The sequence below is a fragment of the Acomys minous genome (assembly GCF_964271855.1).
Source record: "Acomys minous genome assembly, chromosome: 20".
NCBI classification, from domain to species: domain Eukaryota; kingdom Metazoa; phylum Chordata; class Mammalia; order Rodentia; family Muridae; genus Acomys; species Acomys minous.
The window spans coordinates 8,083,453-8,103,356 of NC_140502.1; the positions used below are offsets into that span (position 1 = coordinate 8,083,453).

A 19,904-nucleotide genomic window follows, 5' to 3' on the forward strand; every position below is an offset into this window, starting at 1 on the left:
ATTTATATTAAATATGTGTTTCAATGTATTTTTAAAAAGAAAAGGAGGAGGGAATAGGAAGGGAAGGGCTGGCAGATGGCTTAGCAGGTAGGGCCACTTCGGCTACTAAGCCTGACAATCAGTTCAATCTCTGAGACCCACACAGTGGAAGACGCAAACCAACTCCCACAAGTTGCCCTTTGATCTCCATACTCTTTCCATTTCATGTGCCTGCTCATACATATGCACTGAATAAATATTTTAGAGGGATAGAGAATTGGCTTAGCAAATAAGAGCACGGCATGCTGTAGTGGATAGAAACATGTTTTTGTTTTGATCCCAAGTGTGGGATGTGAAACAGACTTGTGTAAGGGTGTGTGGTGGTTTTGTTTGTTTGGTTGGATGGTTGGTTTTGGCTTTTGTTTTTTGTTTGTTTGTAGACCAGGCTGCCCTCGAACTCATAGATATCCGCCTGCCTCTGCCTCTGCCTTTGCCTCTGCCTCCCGAGTGCTGGAATTAAAGACATGCGCCACCACCACCCAGCCTGGGTGTGTAGTGTTTTTCCACTGAAAACAGATTTGTGAAAGAACAGGTGATATTTGTCCACTAGAAGAGGAACCACCTCGTGTGGGGTCATGGTCTTTGCCAACTGATAAACATTCTAGTACAGACTCTGAGGAGAGATATATGAGCCCAGAACAAGAGGCAGGGCTTTTTGGTCTTGGCTGTTCATCACACCACTTCAAGATGCTCCTAGAGAGAACCGCTCCAGTGAACACTTCAAGGCTCCAGGCTCTGGGTTCTGGCTGCTGCAGTTGCAATCACTTTTCCCTGAATTTCTGGTTTGCTGTCTAATGGGTCTACTGTAATCCTGCCGACTACATCAGTGGAATTGCTCCGAGGAACTGACTCTAAAAATGGTCTGTTTCTTCTGTTCCTATTAACCTCTCTTCTCTTCTGTCTAGCGTTAGGTGGGTTAAAGGGTGCTGCTGCCCTGGCTGTCCTGGAACTCCCTCTGAAGACCAGGCTGGTCTTGAACTCAGAGATCCTCCTGACTCTGGAATTAAAGGGGTTCATCATCACCACATGCTCATTCCAACACTTTTTTTGTTTGTTTTAGTTTGTTTTGGTTTTGGAGACAGGAAACTCACAAAGATCTGCCTGCCTCTGCCTCCCCCAAGGGCTGGGATTAAAGGTATGTGCCAACACTCCCAATTTCACTCCAACATCCCAACTTCGTTGCAACAGTTTAGAAGAACATCGTAACGGGTGGATCAGGGCCCAGGGGGGCCTGCTCAAACTATGGCACTAACCAAGGACAATACAAGTAGTAAACCTCGAACCCCTCCTCTGATCTAGCCAATGGACAGGACATCCTCCACAGTTATGTGGAGAGCAGGGGCTAAGCCTGACATAAGCTCTGGTGCCCCACATTTGACGACCTCCCCTTGGTGGGGAGCCCTGGTGGCACTCAAAGAGAGAATAGGCAGACTACCAAAATGAGACTTATTAGCCCGTGATCATAAAGTGGGGGAGGAGAGCCCCCTCGGACATGGACCTAAGGGAGGGTAGGAGGAATGGGAGGATAGGAATGATGGGAGAACAATTGAGTTGTAATCTGAATAAATTAATAAAAAATAAAATAAAAAATAGAAGTGCGCTGGGAGCGCACCTTTAATCCCACAGCTCAGATGGCAGAGGCAAGCAGATCTCTGTAAGTTCGAGGCCAGCCTGGTCTACAAAGCACATCCAGGACAGCCAAGGCTACACAGAGAAACCCTGTCTTGAAAAACAAAACAAAACAAAACAAGTAAATTTTGTGAAAGGTATAGTGGCACGTGCAAGTATTAATCCTAGCTATGCTAGCATTGGGCAGATCTATGAATTTGACACAAATCAGGGGGTCACATAGTAAAATCCTGTCTCAAAAAAAAAAAAAAGCCAGGCAGTCCGGGCACACACCTTTAATCCCAGCACTCGGGAGGCAGAGGCAGGTGGATCGCTGTGAGTTCGAGGCCAGCCTGATCTACAAAAGCAAGTCCAGGACAGTCAAGGCCACATAGAGAAACCCTGTCTCGAAAAACCACAAGAAGAAGAAGAAGAAGAAGAAGAAGAAGAAGAAGAAGAAGAAGAAGAAGAAGAAGAAGAAGAAGAAGAAGTTGTTCAAGAAGAAGAAGAAAAGAAAAAAGAAAAGTAAAAAAAAAAAGATTAAAGTACATTTTGCTTGTTTGTGACAAGACCTTGTGTCTCCTGGCCTAGCCTTGGATTCCTCATTCTTCTGTGTGCCCCTCCAAAGTGCTGGTATTATTTGTGTAGACCAAAAACCCTAGCTTTTTAAGTCAAAAAATTTAAAAGAACTATTTGAAAATAGCTTTTTTGGTTTTTTTTTTTAGTTTTCAAGACAAGTTTTCTCTGTGTAACCATTCTTACTGTTTTGGACTCAAATCAATCCACCTGCCTCTGCTTCCCAAGTGCTGGGACTAAAGGCGTGCACCACCACACCTGGCTAAAATTTTAGGTTTTTAAACTTTTTTATTTTCTGTGTATGAGTGTTTAGTCTGCATGTGTTTATACACCCGCCTGATACTTGCAAAGCTCAAAAGAAAGCACAGGATTCCTTGGAAGTTGACTTACACACAGTTGTTAACTACCATGTTAGTGCTGGGAACCAAACTTGGGTCCTCTGCAAGAGAAGCCAGTGGTATTTATTTATTTATTTATTTACTTACTTACTTACTTATTTATACAATGTTCTGGCTGCATGTGTGACTGCCCACAAGATGGCATTACAGATGGTTGTGAGCCACCATGTGGTTGCTGGGAATTGAACTCAGGACCTCTGAAAAAGCAGACAGTGCTCTTAACCACTGAGCCATCTCTCCAGCCCAAAGCCAGAGTTCTTAAACCCTGAACCATCTTCCCCACTTAAAAACAAACAAACAAACAAAAGAACAAATGGCTCCCTAAACCCTCCCCCGGGTGCACACTGCTCAGAGACCAGTCCGTACAAACATGGTGGTGTGCAGTGGCATCGTTCTTGATTCCCGTGGTGACTTACATTGTCCAAAGCCCTTGATGCCCTGCAGATGGAAAAGGACATCCTCAAACTACTTGCAGCATCCAACCTTGGCTTCCAGAGGGAACAATAGTCTACATCATAAATCTGAAGAGGGCTTGGGGGAAGCTAGTGCTGGAAGTTTAAGCTATCGTTGCTGTTGAGAGCCCTGCTATTGTCAGCAGCTCCTTCAGGGACACTGGACCAATAAGTTGTGCTGAAGTTTGCTACTGCCACTGGAGCTTCTCCAATTGCTGGCTGCTTCATACCTGGGACTGGATCCAAACAGGCCTCAGGGAGGAGCCAGGGCATCTGGTGGCTGAGCACAAGGCCCTCACAGAGGCATCTTATGCCAACCTGTCCACCATTGCTCTGTGGAGCACGGCCTCTCCTCTGGGCTATGTGAACATTGGTAGCCCTACCCAACAACCCTCAGGGGAAATTCTCTACATGCTTGGCACTGTTTCCCATTAGCATCTACAGGTTATGCCTGGTCTCTACTTCTACGGAGACCTGGAGGAAATAAAGAAGGAAGAGCAGGGGCTGGAGAGATGGCTCAGAGGTTAAGAGCACTGAGTGCTCCACCAGAGGTCCTGAGTTCAATTCCCAGCAACCACATGGTGACTCACAACCATCTATAATGAGATCCGATGCCCTCTTCTGGCCTGCAGGGGCACACACAGGCAGAGCACTGTATACATACATAATAAGTAAATAAATAAATCTTAAAAAAAAAAAAAAGAGAGAGAGAGAGAGAGAAGAAGGAAGAGCAGGCTGCTGACCAAGGACCAGGTGGCTCCTGAGTTCACAGCTATACAGTGGAAGGCCTGTCTGAAAGTGTGCACGTGTCTTCTGTGTCTTCCCAGCAGACCCTTACTGAAGACTTCAGTGTCCAGCCAGCAACCCAGGCAGGGTTGGCAGCTCCCACAGCGCAGGCCTCTATGAGTGGGTTGGAGCGACCACTGAGTGGCCATGGGTGACTCTTGCTCTGCAGACACTTGAACAAAGAAGGTGAAAGGAGAGTTCCTAAAAGCTGTGAGGAAAAAAAATGCAAATGGATGTTTTTCTCTGTAAACCTGTAAACCACATAGGTGTCCAGTGCCCTCAGAGGTAAAAAAGGAGGGTTTTGTTTGTTTGTTGTTGTTGTTTTGTTTTTTATTTTTTTGGTTTTTTGAGACTGTGTTTCTCTTGTAGACCTAGCTGGCCTTGAACTCACAGAGACCCACCTGCCTCTGCCTCCCAAATGCTGGGAATAAAGGCCTGCGCCACCACCGCACGGCTCCATGGATTCTCTTAACTATTGAGCCTTCTCTCCATCCCCTAGGTCAAAAAGGCCTGGGAGTCAAATCTTTAATGGTATTTGCCTTTAATCCTAGCACACAGGAGGCAGAGGAAGATTTCTATGACGCTGAAGTCAGCCTGGTCTATACAATGAGTTCAAGGCCAGCCAGGGATACATGATAAGACTGTGACTCAAAACAAAACAAAACAAAAAGCCAAGGGATTTTAGAGGAAAATTTTAAGTCGAAATCAAGAATTCCAGGTGAGCCAGGACCACATAGCGACCTGTCAGGAAATACAGCTGAATAGCTAATGCACTGCCCTGTAAGCCTAGTATATGTGATGTGAAGGCAGAAGGGTCAGAGTTCAAGGTCATCTTCCTCCTCCTCCTCCTCCTCCTCCTTCTTCTTCCTGTGTCTCTGTCTCTCTCTCTGTCTCTCTCTTTCTCTCTCTTTTCCTTCAGGAAAGGGGGCTGGTCTTGAACAGGCAATACAGCCAAAGATGATCTTGAACCTCTGACCCTCCAGAGTAAAGCTCCAAGAGTGTTGGGGTAACAGATTTAGCCACTACTTCTGTTTCTTTAGCAGTTAGGTTTTATTTGTTTGGGGTTTTTTTTTCCCCCAGGCTGGGTTTCTCTGTGTTAGCCTTGCCTGTCCTGGACTCACTTTGTAGACCAGGCTGGCCTCGAACTCACAGCGATCGCCTGCTTCTGCCTCCCCGAGTGCTGGGGTTAAAGGCGTGTGCCACCACCGCCCAGCAAGAGTTGGATTTTAAATCCAATGCCTTCTGAATGTTAGGCTGCATGTTAGGCAAGCACTACATCCACGAAGTCATTGTCTTTCCCGCTTCCCATCCTTAGATACCTGTTTATTTATTTATCTCTTTGTAGTGTTTCTCCCCAGCCAGTTTTGCCCTTTGAAGGCACAGGACTGGAACTTTGTGGTTCTATGTTACTCCAGATTCCCAAGTCTGTGTTGCTAGCTTTATTTTTTATTGTTATTATTTTGTTTTGTTTTTGTGTGGTTTCTTGTTTTTGTTTGAGGGGTGTGTGGCCATCTCTGTGTAGCCTTGGCTCTCCTGGACTCACTTTGTAGAACAGGCTGGCCTCGAAGTCACAATGATCTGCCTCCTGAGTCTCTTTGTGGGTTTTTTTGTTTTTGTTTGTTTAATGGTTTTTCTTTTCTTTTCTTTTTTTCTTGGTTTTTTTCGAGACAGGGTTTCTCTGTGTAGCCTTGGCTGTTTGATAGTTTTTCAAGACAGGGTTTCTCTGTGCAAGCCCTGAGTGTCCTGGAAGTCACTCTGTAGACCAGCCTGGCCTCAGACTCATAGTCCAACTCATAGAGATCTGCCTGCCTCTGCTTATGCTGGCACTAAAGCTATGCACCATTACCACACAGCTGTTTGGTTTTTTTTTTTTTCAAGACAGGATTTCTCTGTGTTGATCTGCCTGTCCTGAAACTCAGAGATCTGCCTCCCAAGTACTGGGATTAAAGGTGTGCACCACCACCCCTGGTTTATCTTTACACCAGTGATCCGGGAAGTGAGGCTATCATTTTAATTCCCTGTATTTGTCTATACTTCCCAATTAGCCCTTAAGTATTCATGAATTGCTGTGTTTTTATTTATTTTAGATTTCTCAAGACAGGGTTTCTCTGTATAGGCTGTCCTAGACTCACTTTGGACACCCTCCAGGCTGGGATTAAAGGCATGCGCCACCACACCTAGCAAATTAAGGTTCTTTTTAAGGCAAAAGGCTAAGTCATAGAACTACAGGAAAATGAAACCCAGAGAAAGGGTCTACTAACACCTAAGGCTTTGAGGACTCCTCTCAAATATATACTTCTCCATCAGGTATTTTACTTTATTTTTTTCCTAGTGCTGGGGAGGGAACCAAGGGTCTTACAGGTGATCAACAATATTTTATTCTTTTTTTTATCTATCCCATATTGGCTTGACCGGTCTTAAGTACCTGATTCACCAGTTCCCACCTCTCAAGGAGTGGGACTACGGGTCTGTGTGCGGGGGGGGGGGGGGGGGGGGGGGGAGGCGCTGGTACTATTTTGTAGATTTATAGACTGGTTATGGAGCCTTCACTGGCCTCACTCCTGAAGTGGTCTTCCTGTCCCCACCATGTCAAGTGATGGACTCATTGGCATGACGCTCCCATGCGTACCTAAGGGTTTAGACTCACATTATATGTAGTTGTGTGTATATGACTGCACGTGTAGAGGTCAGAGGACAGCTGGGAATTGGTACTCTGCATATGGCTAACAGGGAGTGAAGTCAGGTCATTATCAAGCGGAGCTGGAAGCCCCTTCGCCCTCTGAGGCACCATTATATGGGAAGCCGCTTAGCCAACTCCGTAATATGGAGGACAGAGTTGACTTATCCCCTGGGGGTTAGTTTCCACAAGACTGGGAGAGGTCTGGGAAATTCTGAGCTACAATAGACCCAGTCTCAGCTCTCCAGGATACTCAGCTGGCTTTAGCTTTGCTACTGTGTTTACCCCAAGATACAATGGTTTGATGGAAACTTCTCTTCATTCCTTAGAGTAAGAGTGTCAAAAGCATGACCTTCAATATAATGGACAAAGACAAAAGCCTCCCCTAGGTAAGTCTGTGGGTTACTTAAACCAACAACTGTGATTGATATGAATGGGCCTAGCACATGCCTGAGGTCCCGGGGCTTCAGCTACGGAGGCAACTTGGGGATACTATGAATATTCTTTTGTTTTTGTTTTTTTGTTTTTCTAGACAGGGTTTCTCTGTGTAGCCTTGGCTGTCCTGGACTCACTTTGTAGACCAGGCTGGCCTCAAACTCACAGCAATCTGCCTGCCTCTGCCTCCTGAGTGCTGGGATTAAAGGCATGTGCCACCACCGCCGGGCGCTGAACAAATATAAATATTCTCTTTTCCTCTGAAGAATTTAACCTACAGCTCCCCCTATTCAGCCACACACCAGACTCTCAATGGTGGACTTCAAAGAGGTTTGTATTTTCTTTACAAAATCAGTGTGGATCAGGTATAGTGAACAATGCCTTTTAGCCAAGAACTGGAGGAACAAGGCAGACAGATATGGGGTACAGTCAAATTAGGTCATCCACAAGAGCCATTCTTCCACACCCATTAAAAAAAAAATTCCTGTCAAGAAAAAAAAAATGTAGGGATCCTTAGAACATAGAAATTCCCACCAATGGGGAAGATTCCCAGTGGATCAGTGCATAACCATGAGGTAGACCACCAATTTGAAAGTTTACCTGGGATAGAGAACTTGGAAGGCAGAGGCAGGCAGATTCTGGGCTTCAAGACCAGCCTGGTCTACAAAGTGAATCCAGGACAATCAAGACTACACAGGGAAACGTTGTCTCAAAAACAAAAAACAAAAAACAAAACAAAAAAAAAAAAAACAGAAAAAACCCCAGGGCAGGGTGGCACATGCCTTTAATCCCAGCACTTGGGAGGCAGAGGCAGGCGGATCCCAGTGAGTTCGAGGCCAGCCTGGTCTACAATGCGTGTCTAGGACAGCCAAGGCTACACAGAGAGACCCTGTCTCGAAAAACCCAAACAAAAACAAAAAAACAATGAAAGGTGTACCAGAGGCCTCAGTGTCGGGAGCCGGCGCTGGTTTCCTGTCTCCTGGAAGCCCTTGTGGCCAGTGCGCATGCGCAATGACGTCACCTGCTTACGCAACAATATGCTAATTGGGTGTTCTCTGGAGCACCAATGACAAGAGGACACGCCCCTATACGCCCCTGAATTCCCTATATAAGCCGCGGGTTTTCTGGGGCAGGTCCTTTTTCTCCGTCTGCCATCAAAAAGAGCTGTAACAATAAATCGCCGTCAGAAGAATCCTGAGTTGCTGCGTCTCCTTTATCGGCGAAGGCTGCGCGCGACACCTCAGCAAGAGAGACAGAAGCAAGAATTTTTCCAAGGCCAGTACCTATCTGCCATGTAAAGCCAGCCTTGGACTACCTAGCCAAAACGACATGACAGATTCTGTTTCCAAAAGCCAAAACGAGATCAATATGAAGAGAAAGAAGTGTTGACAGTAAAAAAAATCACTAAGTTGAGGGTGCGAGGCATTGGGGGGCAGCTCAGCAATATAGCCTAGGTCTACCTCATGTTCACTCTGCGGTTCTGAGTTAAAACCAACACCGAAGTTAACAAAGGTTTTATGTCCCAGGGTGGGATAGGATGCAGCCTCCAAAGGGATCTTTGCCCACCATGTTAGAGGAATTCGGCGTTCCAGTGACAAGGTTTATGAAGTCCTCTTTTAAGAAGGAAACCGGTACCAGCTTACACACCTCGGGCCGGTAAGAAATAGTAGCACCTGGGTTCACTCAGGAGCGCTGGGTTGGAGATTCTGTCCAGAAGTGGCAGTAAAGATCTGTGCTCTCTAAATAGGGTCTTAACAACAATGTGCTTGCCGTTGACAGGTACTGGAGTCATGGGGGCCAGGAGCTTAGCCAGGGACACTCAGCCTTGGGTGTACTGTCTGTTGTCAGGACCCGGAAGTGCCATGCCAGCTGAGTGCCCCTGGCTGGAAGAAGCCTTCCAAGAACATGGAGATGTGCGCCCCCTGCCGGCAATCCAGGACATTGCCGGTATCACGGCCTCAGAGGCAGGAGGCAGCTGTGGGAGAGATAAGTGGCCTTGAGGTGAACTGCGGGTTCTAGAGTCACAAAAAAATCCACGAGGAACTCAGCGGTGTGACCCTACACAAGGGCCAGCGGTCACTCACTCCTTGGAACCATTTTCAAAATTTTTCAAAAATCCTTGGGGTACAACCGGGTTTCCCTAGGCTGGGCTGCAGTGGGACCCTAAAAACCACGGTGGAGACTTTACTCTCTTAACAAGGACTTTAAAGCATTAGTCTTGGTGTCACATGGCAAGCAGGTCTTTGTGTCCTAGTGTGGCTTAGTGTTGTCCCCCCCCCACCCCAGCACCCAACTGTTCTCCCACAGGAGGTCCTTTCCCCTTCTGATCAATTATGCACAGGAGGAAGTGAGGTACTCCTATTGGTCAGCTTAGTGGGACCGGCATGAAACTTGGGGTAGCACTCTGCTCTGAGCCACTTGCCGAAAGCACTTGGCTGCCTAGGCACTTGGGTGCCTAGGCCTGTGCTGGGCATGAAACCCGCCTCATACTGTGATGTCAAGCTTAGGGGATATTTCTGTGGCCCCAAGACACATCTCTGAGACTTGGACTTCACCATCTGAGACAAAATGTCATTCTTCAATGCCGGGGTGGGGGGTAGGGTGAGGGTGGGGGGAAGGGGGGAGCGGGTTTGGAGGGGCGGAGTGGAGCACACCCTTAAACCCAGCACTCGCACTCGGGAGGTAGAGGCAAGCAGATCCCTATGAGTTCGAGGCCAGCCTGGTCTACAATGCGAGTCTAGGACAGCCAAGGCTAACACAGTGAGACGCTGTCTTGGGGGTAGGGGAGTCATTGTTCAAGATCTCTGAACTTTCTTCACTATTGGACAAGGTATTTCACTCAAGCAGCTGAGCCTGGCAGGAAGCCCCTGGCAGGGTGTGTCCCTCATGTGGGAAGAAGTGCCCTCTGTGCTTCCAAAGGAGGAAGTCCTTCCCTCTGGAGTGTCGCGTCGTCGTCATTCTCCCCCCCCCCCCCCCCCCCCCGCAGCAGCAGCCTGGAGCCCAGGACAAGCAGACACCGTGCTGCTGGTCTGGACGTGTCTGTGTCCACACAGTTACACGTGTTCTCCACCTCCACCTCCTGAGCAGCAGTAGTGTGCAGGTTGCTCCAGTGACGAGCATCTTGGGTAATAAAACATTCCCATCCTTTTGATAGAATGTGCTTGGCTGTGCTGGGGAGGCCACCAGTGTGGGATTCAAGGAAGACTAAAGATCTGCTCACTGAGAGTGCTTGCCTGGCAGGAGTGAGGTGTGGGATCCAACCCCAATTCTTTAAAACTGTGTGTGTGTGTGTGTGTGTGTGTGTATGTGTGTGTGTGTGTGTGTCTGTGTGTGTCAAGGCTACATAATGAAATCAGATATAAAAATAAAATCCTAACTATTGAGATGTAACAAGAATAAATTAATAAAAAAGAAAAAAAGAAAAAAGAAAAATAAATAAAATCAACTGAAGTTACTGGTGGCCACTGACCTGGTGACTCACTCTATAGAGTCCATGGTTGTGTACACACCCAGCACAGTCTTAACTGAGGCAAAGTAGCAATCAGGCAGAGATGAGAGACCATCTCTGTGGATAGGAAAGGATGTTCGCATGCTGAGGCCCAGGTCTCCAGACCTCAGGACTGGTAGGCATCCCCAACTGGGCTGTGCATCACTGGCTCTGCCTCTAGGACAGAGGATCTCCAATTTCTCTCTTTCTTTCTTTCTTTCTTCCTTTTTGTTTGTTTTGTTTTGTTTCTTTGAGACAGGGTCTCTCTGTGTAGGCTGCCTTGGACTTGCTGTGTAGACCAGGGTGGCCTCGAACTCACAGCGATCCTCCTGCCTCTGCCTCCCGGGTGCTGGGATTAAAGGCGTGCGCCGCCACTCCTGGCTAGGATCTCCAATTTCAAGACCAACCCAGACTATACGAGTAGATGGAGGCCAGGTTGAGCATATGAACCACACTTGTCCCCTATTCAGATCTAGCCAACAGAGAGCGCGTTCTCCACAGCTGTGGGGAGAGCGAGGGACTGACTCTGACATGAACTCGAGTCTCCTCTATTTGACCACTTCCCCTGGGTGGGGAGGCCTGGTGGCACACAGAGGAAGGGTAAGCAGGCTAACTAGATGAGACCTGATAGGCTGTGATCATATGGTGGGGGAGGAGGTCCCCTTCTGTCACAGGCCTAGGGGAGGAGAATAGGGTGAAAGAGGGAGAGAGGGGGGTATGGGAAGACACAAGTGAGGGGATAACAATTGAGATGTAATCTGAATAAATTATTTAAATAAAATTAAATATATATTATCTCTCTTTTTTTTTTAAAGATTTATTTATTTATTATTGTGTATACAGTGCTTTGCTTGCATGTACTCCTGCAAGCCAGAAGAGGGCGCCATATCATATTACAGATGGTTGTGAGCCACTATGTGGTTGCTGGGAATTGAACTCGGGACCTTTGGAAGAGCAGGCGGTGCTCTTAACCACTGAGCCATCTCTCCAGCCCTATATTATCTCTTATATCTTAAATATATACAATGTTATTTTTAACTAAATGGTATAACATAGACAGACATTTAAAATTAGCTCGTACATAATTCATAAATGACTGAAGCCACAGATCAAAGATGAAACTAAACAAATACAATTACTGGGACCATACTTCTCTTAGACCTATGTGAATTCAGATGAAAAGCACATGGTGAGCCAGGCGTGGTGGCGCACGTCTTTAATCCCAGCACTTGGAAGGGAGAGGCAGGCGGATTTGCTGTGAGTTTGAGGCCAGCCTGGTCTACAAAGTGAGTCCAGGACAGCCAAGGCTACACAGAGAGACCCTGTCTCGAAAAAAGAAGAAGAAGAAGAAGAAGAAGAAGAAGAAGAAGAAGAAGAAGAAGAAGAAGAAGAAGAAGAAGAAGAAGAAGAAGGAAAGAAAGAAAGAAAGAAAGAAAGAAAGAAAGAAAGAAAAGAAAAGCACACGGTGGTCTCTATGTCAATAATGATTTGACCTCAACCCAGAAAAAAATAATGATATTATTAGCAGGAATTGGGAATGGAACAGAAGGTCCTTATCCTAAAGCTAAACACGCAGACTTAGGAAATTCGGAATTTTCAGACTCTAGTTTCAACAGTGTGTGTGTTGTATCTATGTGTGTAGGAATGTCTGTTGGTGTCCGTGTGTGACATACACATTTTTACACGAGAAATTAGGACAGGTATTATTTGAGAATTGCAAAGGCCTAGAGGAATGAGGGATGATGTATCTTGTGAAGCTAGTGGGAAGAAAATATCATCAGTACACTCTTACAAAGGCAATGCAGATTCTCAACTGCAATGAAGAATAGTTTACTATGAAAATTGTATTGGAAGAGTTTACACATTAGAACCATGGTTGTTTCCCAGTTATTATTCGCTTCTGAAATACTCAGCACAAGAATTCTTTACAGACATTACTTGAATGCAAAAGAGTATAAAGCAATACTGAAAAACAAAGATGAAGCACAAGAAATGGGTCATCACATTTTATCGATCTGTGAGAACTGAGGATCTAGGATGGAGATCACGTGTTACAATTCAAATATTTAACATGGCTTATCATGAATAATGTAGGTGTTAGTGGAGTGATAAGTTTTATTTAATATTTGAAATGATACACAAAGGTCATGAGTTCTCTTTGGAATCTTGTTGAACTTTTAAAAATCAACATTTAGGGCTGGAGAGATGGCTCAGTGGTTAAGAGCAGTGACTGCTCTTCCAGAGGTCCTGAGTTCAATTCCCAGCAACCACATGGTGGCTCATAACCATCTATAATGAGATCTGATGCCCTCTTCTGTCCTTCAGACGTACATGCAGGCAGAGCACTGTATACATAATAATAAATAAATCTTTTTTTAAAAAATCAACATTTGAAGTGTACATGAGCTACCATTTTGTGAGGAGCTGGATGGTTTTTGATACATCATGACTCAAGAAATTTCTGGATTTCACCTGATTTTTGGTTCTCCAAACACTGGCAACATAAGTTTTGGTTAGATATTCTTTTCTTGTCCCTGGTGTGACATATTTCACAGTGTGTGTGCTCTGAGGTTCTCAGATGCCCCAGACAAGTAGCTACCTCTGTATCACATAGACTTGGTGATACGATGCTCACCATGTAGTCACGAACCATTCTGTATGTCCCTCCTGAATCAATAATTTATATTTCACTATAAGTAATTTAAAAAAATCTGGTGACATAATTTCTAGTGGCATACACATAAACAGATACGTAAGACAGCACTGAAACCAAATTTTCACTAAACGGCCTCTGCCCAGGGATCTTAATATCCATAAACATGAATGATGTCATGGAACCAGAGACAGAACTATCATCAAATATATTTATCAACTCATGTTTACCACATGGACTATGGACCACAGATGACAAGTCCCAGGGAAGATTCCTCTAGGAATGAGGAAGGGCCTAAGGGAAAAAAAGGAATCATGAATGTGCAAGTGAACTTTCCATTGTCCAGAAACATAAGAGAGGATATGAACACATGGGTGCCCGTTTGTTAGGCTGATATGCATGACACTTCATGATCCACAGTACCCAGGCTCACCGTAGGACAAAGATGCTCACTTTGGCCTTGTTGTACTGGCTTCTCTACAGCCCACTTCTCGTGAACAGCTTCGTTCCTTCCAGTTGCTTTTGGAGAATGAAGCAGAATGAGAAAAAGGATGGACAGTTAACGAAAGCCTGTCTCTTCACCCTTTATGCACACCAGTGGCCCACGGAGAAAGACTGTTTTAGCCGCATTCTGAATACGCTGTAAGTGCTTTCCTATTTTTTTTTTTCACGTAGATTTCATCACAAGTATTTCAGGAGTGGTCTGAAGATGAGAAACAGAACGATGCTTTGAGCGCTCCATCCTGTTCTTCCGTTGTGCACAGCAGCAAGAAACACCACCAAATTCTTTTATAAACTCAATCTTATCTTATGCGCTTGAATTGGTCCATAAAGCATTGCACGTTTCTTCCAGTTAGCCTCCTGATTTCAAGGCGAGGAGTTGAATGAACACAGGAAATCTCTGCCATGATCCACAGGAAGTAGCCCTCCTGTTGGTAGTTTTTCACAGCACAGTAGGCAGTGCTTTATTATCAAAAGATACCCCATACTATTTCAATAAGTTTCATCCTGAGAAGGCACAATTAAATGGCCGTAGAGTGTGTTTCTGTCAGTGTGCAGCTAGCAGTCCATGTGCTGGGGGCGCCTAATGGTTGCGCTACACCTAGGTACAGAGAGCTTTCACATAGATGGTCATTTACTCTCTAAAATTATCTGGATGTGGTCACTCTATGACTTCTGAACCTGCATCAAAAGCGTAAGTAGGATTTCTGTCCAATGTGAACTTTACACATGTCCTTATATCTCCATCTTAACTTGTATACATACCCAACTGCTGGCTTTTAAGTATTACAAAGCCCTGTTCTTCACTCTTTCTTTAGCATAGAAAAAGAAATGCTTACATTGTAAATTTTGTATTTGCGAAGAGAGGCTATCACTAGTAACAGTGACCACTTACTTCTCTTGTCACTTGACTGAGTTACATTTGTGGCATGCATAGTTGACAGTGCTTGTGAGCAGGAATAGAGGAGTTTTCTAGCAGCTCATCTTTGCAGTTCTTTAAGAAATACATGACTTCTTTTTTATGTCTAAGCTGTTAATCTCTTTCACTTTTGTCACAATTACTACTTATGTTTCTCTTTCAGTAATCTTATTAAGTATAATTGCATATTTTACCATGTGGTTACTGTACGCATTTTTACTTTGTGGGTTTCTGATACTTGTCTTCAAGCACAGCACTTTAGACTCCTGGGCCGCTCTGGTGGCTCAAGTAACTGATGTTGCTTATGTTTAGTATACAAGAGTTAGTGTTTGTGTCACACAAGTTCTGGTCTCAGCTTCTTAGTGTGTCTTACTGAAATTTCCAATGGTAATTTTTCTGTGCTACAATACAGAGTATTCTAAAAAGAAGTTATTTTTATAGACAAAGATACCACAAAGGTACAATTTTTTTTTAAAGATTTATTTATTTATTATGTATACAGTGTTCTGCCTGCATGTACACCTGTAGGCCAGAAGAGGGCGCCAGATCACATTACAGATGGTTGTGAGCCACCATGTGGTTGCTGGGAATTGAACTGAGGACCTTTGGAAGAGCAGGCGGCGCTCTTAACCACTGAGCCATCTCTCCAGCCCCCAAAGGTACAATTTCTAAATGAAGATCTAATTATATTTAAATATGAGTGAATAATTCCGAGTGAAGGACTATATTTGATGCTTTTTAAAAAAGATTTCTTTATTTATTATGTATACAATATCCTGCCTGCAGGCCAGAAGAGGACACCAGATCTCATTGTAGATGGTTGTGAGCCACCATGTGGTTGCTGGGAATTGAACTCATGACCTTTGGAAGAGCAGTCGGTGCTCTTAACCTCTGAGCCATCTCTCCAGCCCTATATTTGATGCTTATTATTCAGATGATAGGAAATAACTAGCAAGAGAAAGGAGTGATTATTCTTTCCATACAGAGAATAAAAAAACCTTGAATTTTTTTTGCCCATTTTTTATTAAAAATATATGAAGATTTCTCACATGCTTTACTCTTTTTATTCTTCTATTCTTCTGTCTTATAAACATGTAATACTGGCACATACAAATCTCACTGAAATTTCCAGATGTTCCTATTTCTCAGTAGGATATTATTCTCCTCTTAGCGTACCTGGAAAGGGGGTCAAAAGACAGTTTATAGAAGAGAAAATATATTGCACAGATCTGTCAAGTGTGAATCGCACATCTCTTTTTTAGAATTAAAATCAATGAGTGTGACTGGGTTGCTTGCGCATACCCTTAATCTATGTGTGCAAGTGTCAGGGACGGCATAGTCCCACGCACTCGAAGCCAGATTAGTCTAGAGCAAAATGCTATTCAAAACCATGGGGGCAGTTACATTACTCTGTCATAAAAGAGCATTGCTTAGGTCCATACATCCAGAGGCATACAAGCATACATCAGTTTAAAATAATATATTTGTTCATGTATTTTACCTACTGATCATGGCCCCTCCCTCCTCTACTCCTTGTCACATGCTCTCTCCATCTACTCCATGTGCATTCTCTGTTATTCAAAGAAGGGGAGCCCCCGATTAAGTCACCTCAACTCATGAATCACATCAGGACTGAGTGTGTACTTTTCCCATGTGGCCTGAAATAGAAGCCCCACCAAGGGAAAGAGAGTAAAAAAACAGGCAACAGAGTCCATGTGAGAGACAATCCCAGTTCCTCTTACTAGGGGATCCACACTAAGCCTGAACTACACATCACCTACATCTGTTTAGGGGTCCTAGGTCCAGTCTCTTGAGCATCCTTGGTTGGTGATTGAGTCTCCACAACCCCCTCTGTGCCCTGATAAATTGACTGTTGATTTTCTTGTTCATGTTAGTTCTTCATCCTTGTATACTTTCCCCTTACTTTTCTATAAGACTCCCAACACTCTTTGTCTAATATTTGGTTTTGATTCTCAGCATCTGTTTTGATTCACTGATGTCTGGAACCCTCAGGGGACATCTATGCCAGGCTCCTGTCTGAAAGCACAGCAGAGTATCAATAATAGTGTCAGAGGTTGTCTCTCTCCTGTGTTCTGAGTCTAAGTTTGGGCCAGGCATTGCTTGGACCTTCCCTCAATCTCTGCTCTATTTTCATCCCTGCGTATCTTGTAGGAAAGGTAAATTTTAACTCATGGTTCTTGTGGATTGATTGGTATTCCCCTCTCTCCTTTAGGAGTTCTGTGTGGTTAGAGGGTGTCCTCTCAACTGAGTCACCACCATATTATCCCAGAAGTGTCTCATTTATCCATCTTGTCAGAGAGATATCTCCACCCCTGCCTTATTCTTACTGTTCAGGCCCTCTGACCTGCTGCATCAGCTCTCCCCAGGTCTGACATCCACCCTCATTTCTATCTGAGCTCTCTCTCTCCTACATTGTCCTTATCTTCAACTGCTTCTGCCGTCTATTGTATTTCATTTTCTGAGTTAGAATAAAGCATCCTCTCTGGGTTCCTCCTTCTTACTCATTTTCTTTGGGGCAGTAAATTCTAGTATTTTTTATCCTGTACTATATGGCTAAGTAAGTACATCCATGTGTGTTTTTGTTAGTCTGGGTTATCACACTCAGCAGATGTTTTCTAATCTACTCGCCGGCAAATTTCATGTTTTCCTTGGTTTTAGTATCTGAACTGTATTTCATTGTTTCATTATTCATTCTTCGGTTGAGTGACATCTAGATTTTATGAATAAAGCTGTTATGAACATAGTTGAGCAAGTGTCCTAGGGTATATGTCCAGGTATGGTATAGCTATGTCTGGAGGTTGAGCTTTTACAAGTTTTCTGAGAAAGTAACGGATCGATTTCCAAAGTCAGACATACATCTGTCTAAATATGCCTCTCCAGTGTGTGAATTTTTTTCAAGGTAAATCATTAAAAAGATGTTCTGCCTGAAAAAAAATAAACTAAAAAGAAAAAGGGGAAATATGAAGATGGATATAAAGGAATATTATAAATATATTTCCAACTAATTATAATGAAGTGTTAGCACTGGTACCAAATATTGCCCCAGAAACACTCCTGTGCACTCATCAGTCACTCTTTCAGTACCTTAGCCAATTCAGTTAATTTCATATGGAAATACCAGAGGCTCAAACATCATGTGTAATTTTTTTATTTCTCAATAATTAATAAATGAGGGCCGGGCGTGGTGGCGCACGCCTTTAATCCCAGCACTCGGGAGGCAGAGGCGGGCGGATCGCTGTGAGTTCGAGGCCAGCCTGGTCTACAAAGTGAGTCCAGGACAGCCAAGGCTAACACAGAGAGACCCTGTCTCAAAAAACCAAAAAAAAAATAATAATAATAATAATTAATAAATGAATACATGATCAGGTTTGCAGCTTGGTCAAAACCTGTGGCCTTGTCTTTACCTTCTTAGCAGGTACTCAATAACCACAGATGGAAAATGCTTTCCATGGAATATGCATGTTTTGTGTAGATGAACTCACATGAAATTTTAAAGGTGTTCCAAGATTTCATATTTCTATGTCATCCAAATCTTATTACACAATATAATTGTTCCTAACATAGGGATAAGGACAATATCTTCAAGTACAGGATAGTCATTGTATTGATTGCAAATGATCATGTGTATATTTCTGTACATAATAAATATTGTACCGTTTTACAGAACACCAGCTGAAAGCCAGTTTCCTCTGGTCCTGGCTTTTTCCTTGGATGAAATTAACAGAAACCCTGATCTTCTACCAAATACGTCTTTAGAATTTAGAAGACCACATTTTTTAAGGGTGTCAGATGTAAACAGTCTCCTTCATGTTTCTAGATCAACTCTTTTTTATCCTTCTAATTATGACTGTACCCAAGCAGTCAGTTGTACAGTAATTCTTACAGGACCAAACTGGGAAGCATCTGTACTATTTCACACATTCATGTACAGCCATGAACCTCAGCAGGTGAGATTTTCCTGGGGTTAAAATTTAATGAAATTGTGTCTCCATTGGTGGCATTGATAAGATGCAAAGAAGGTTGTAAGGAAGAGACTGGTCTTACTGACCTTATGTCAATCTGTGTAGTTCAATGATATTATTTCGATACTTTGTGGGGAGCTGACATTTCTTTGTGTGAAATGGGGAGAAGTAACAGGTAAGGGGGATTTCTAGAGGTTTTTACAGATAAAATGTGTTTACAACTTCTTAAAAGTACCATGCAGCCGGGCAGGGTGGCACACGCCTTTAATCCTAGCACTCGGGAGGCAGAGGCAGGTGGATCGCTGTGAGTTCAAGGCTAGCCTGGTCTACAAAGAGAGTCTAGGACAGCCAAGGCTAACACAGAGAGACCCTATCTCAAAAAAACAAAACAAAAAAAAGTACATGCTACCTCATGCTGCTCCCTGTGTCCTAGGTTCTTCATCTTACTTATGGGCCTTTCCATCCTCTCCTGAATGACCGTGTACGATTTCCCTATATTCAACAGATGGCCCGTGAGTATACATCTCTCGCCATGGCCCTTGTCACCTTCTTACTTTATTTCAACTGGAACTGGGTAGGGCTGGCCATCTCTGACAATGAACAGGGCACACAATTTCTCTCAGATTTGAAAAGAGAGATGGAAAAGGATACAGTCTGCTTTGCCTTTGTGAACATGATCCCAGTGAACATGGAGGTATACATGTCAAGAGCTGACATGTATTATAACCAAATCATGACATCATCCACAGATGTTGTTATCCTTTATGGTGACACAGACAGTACTCTTGCTGTGGCCTTTAGAATGTGGGAATCTCTAGGTATACAAAGAACATGGATCACCACCTCACAGTGGGATGTTCCTACAAGTAAGAGAGATCTCACACTTGACCCATTCCATGGGACTCTTACTTTTGCACACCACCATGGTAAGATTTCAGGTTTTAAAAATTTTGTCCAGACATTGAACCCTCTCAAATACTCAGATAAATATCTGGCAAGACTGAAGTGGATGAACTTTAACTGTGAAGCCTCTAACTGTAAGACAATGAAGAACTGCTCAACCAATTCCTCATTGGAATGGCTAATGGCACAGACTTTTGATATGGCCTTCAGTGATAGCAGTTATGACATATACAATGCTGCATATGTTTTGGCGCATGTCACTCATGAGATGCTTCTTCAACAGGTAGAAAATCAGCCAATTGACAATGAGAAAAAACATGTTCATAGCTGCTCAAAGGTAGTGTTTCTTCTATTGGATGATACTAGTTCTCATCAATATCATAGCTTTTAAGAGTCTCTCAGATGATGCCGGGTGGTGGTGGCGAGTGCCTTTAATTTCAGCCCTCGAGAGGCAGAGGCAGGTGGATCTCTGTGAGTTCAAGGCCAG

The 19,904-nt window shown here is 44.0% G+C and overlaps 1 protein-coding gene across 1 annotated transcript; it reads left to right on the top strand.

Annotated features, from left to right (window-relative positions):
* Positions 1-18,475: 18,475 nt before the first annotated feature.
* Positions 18,476-19,808, top strand: LOC311590779 (vomeronasal type-2 receptor 116-like; the record flags this gene model as incomplete). The annotated part of the gene is made up of 2 exons (XM_084770040.1): positions 18,476-18,499; positions 18,948-19,808. 2 exons carry the CDS (start codon positions 18,476-18,478, stop codon positions 19,806-19,808), a joined length of 885 nt encoding a protein of 294 aa, XP_084626166.1.
* Between the last annotated feature and the right edge of the window lie 96 nt (positions 19,809-19,904).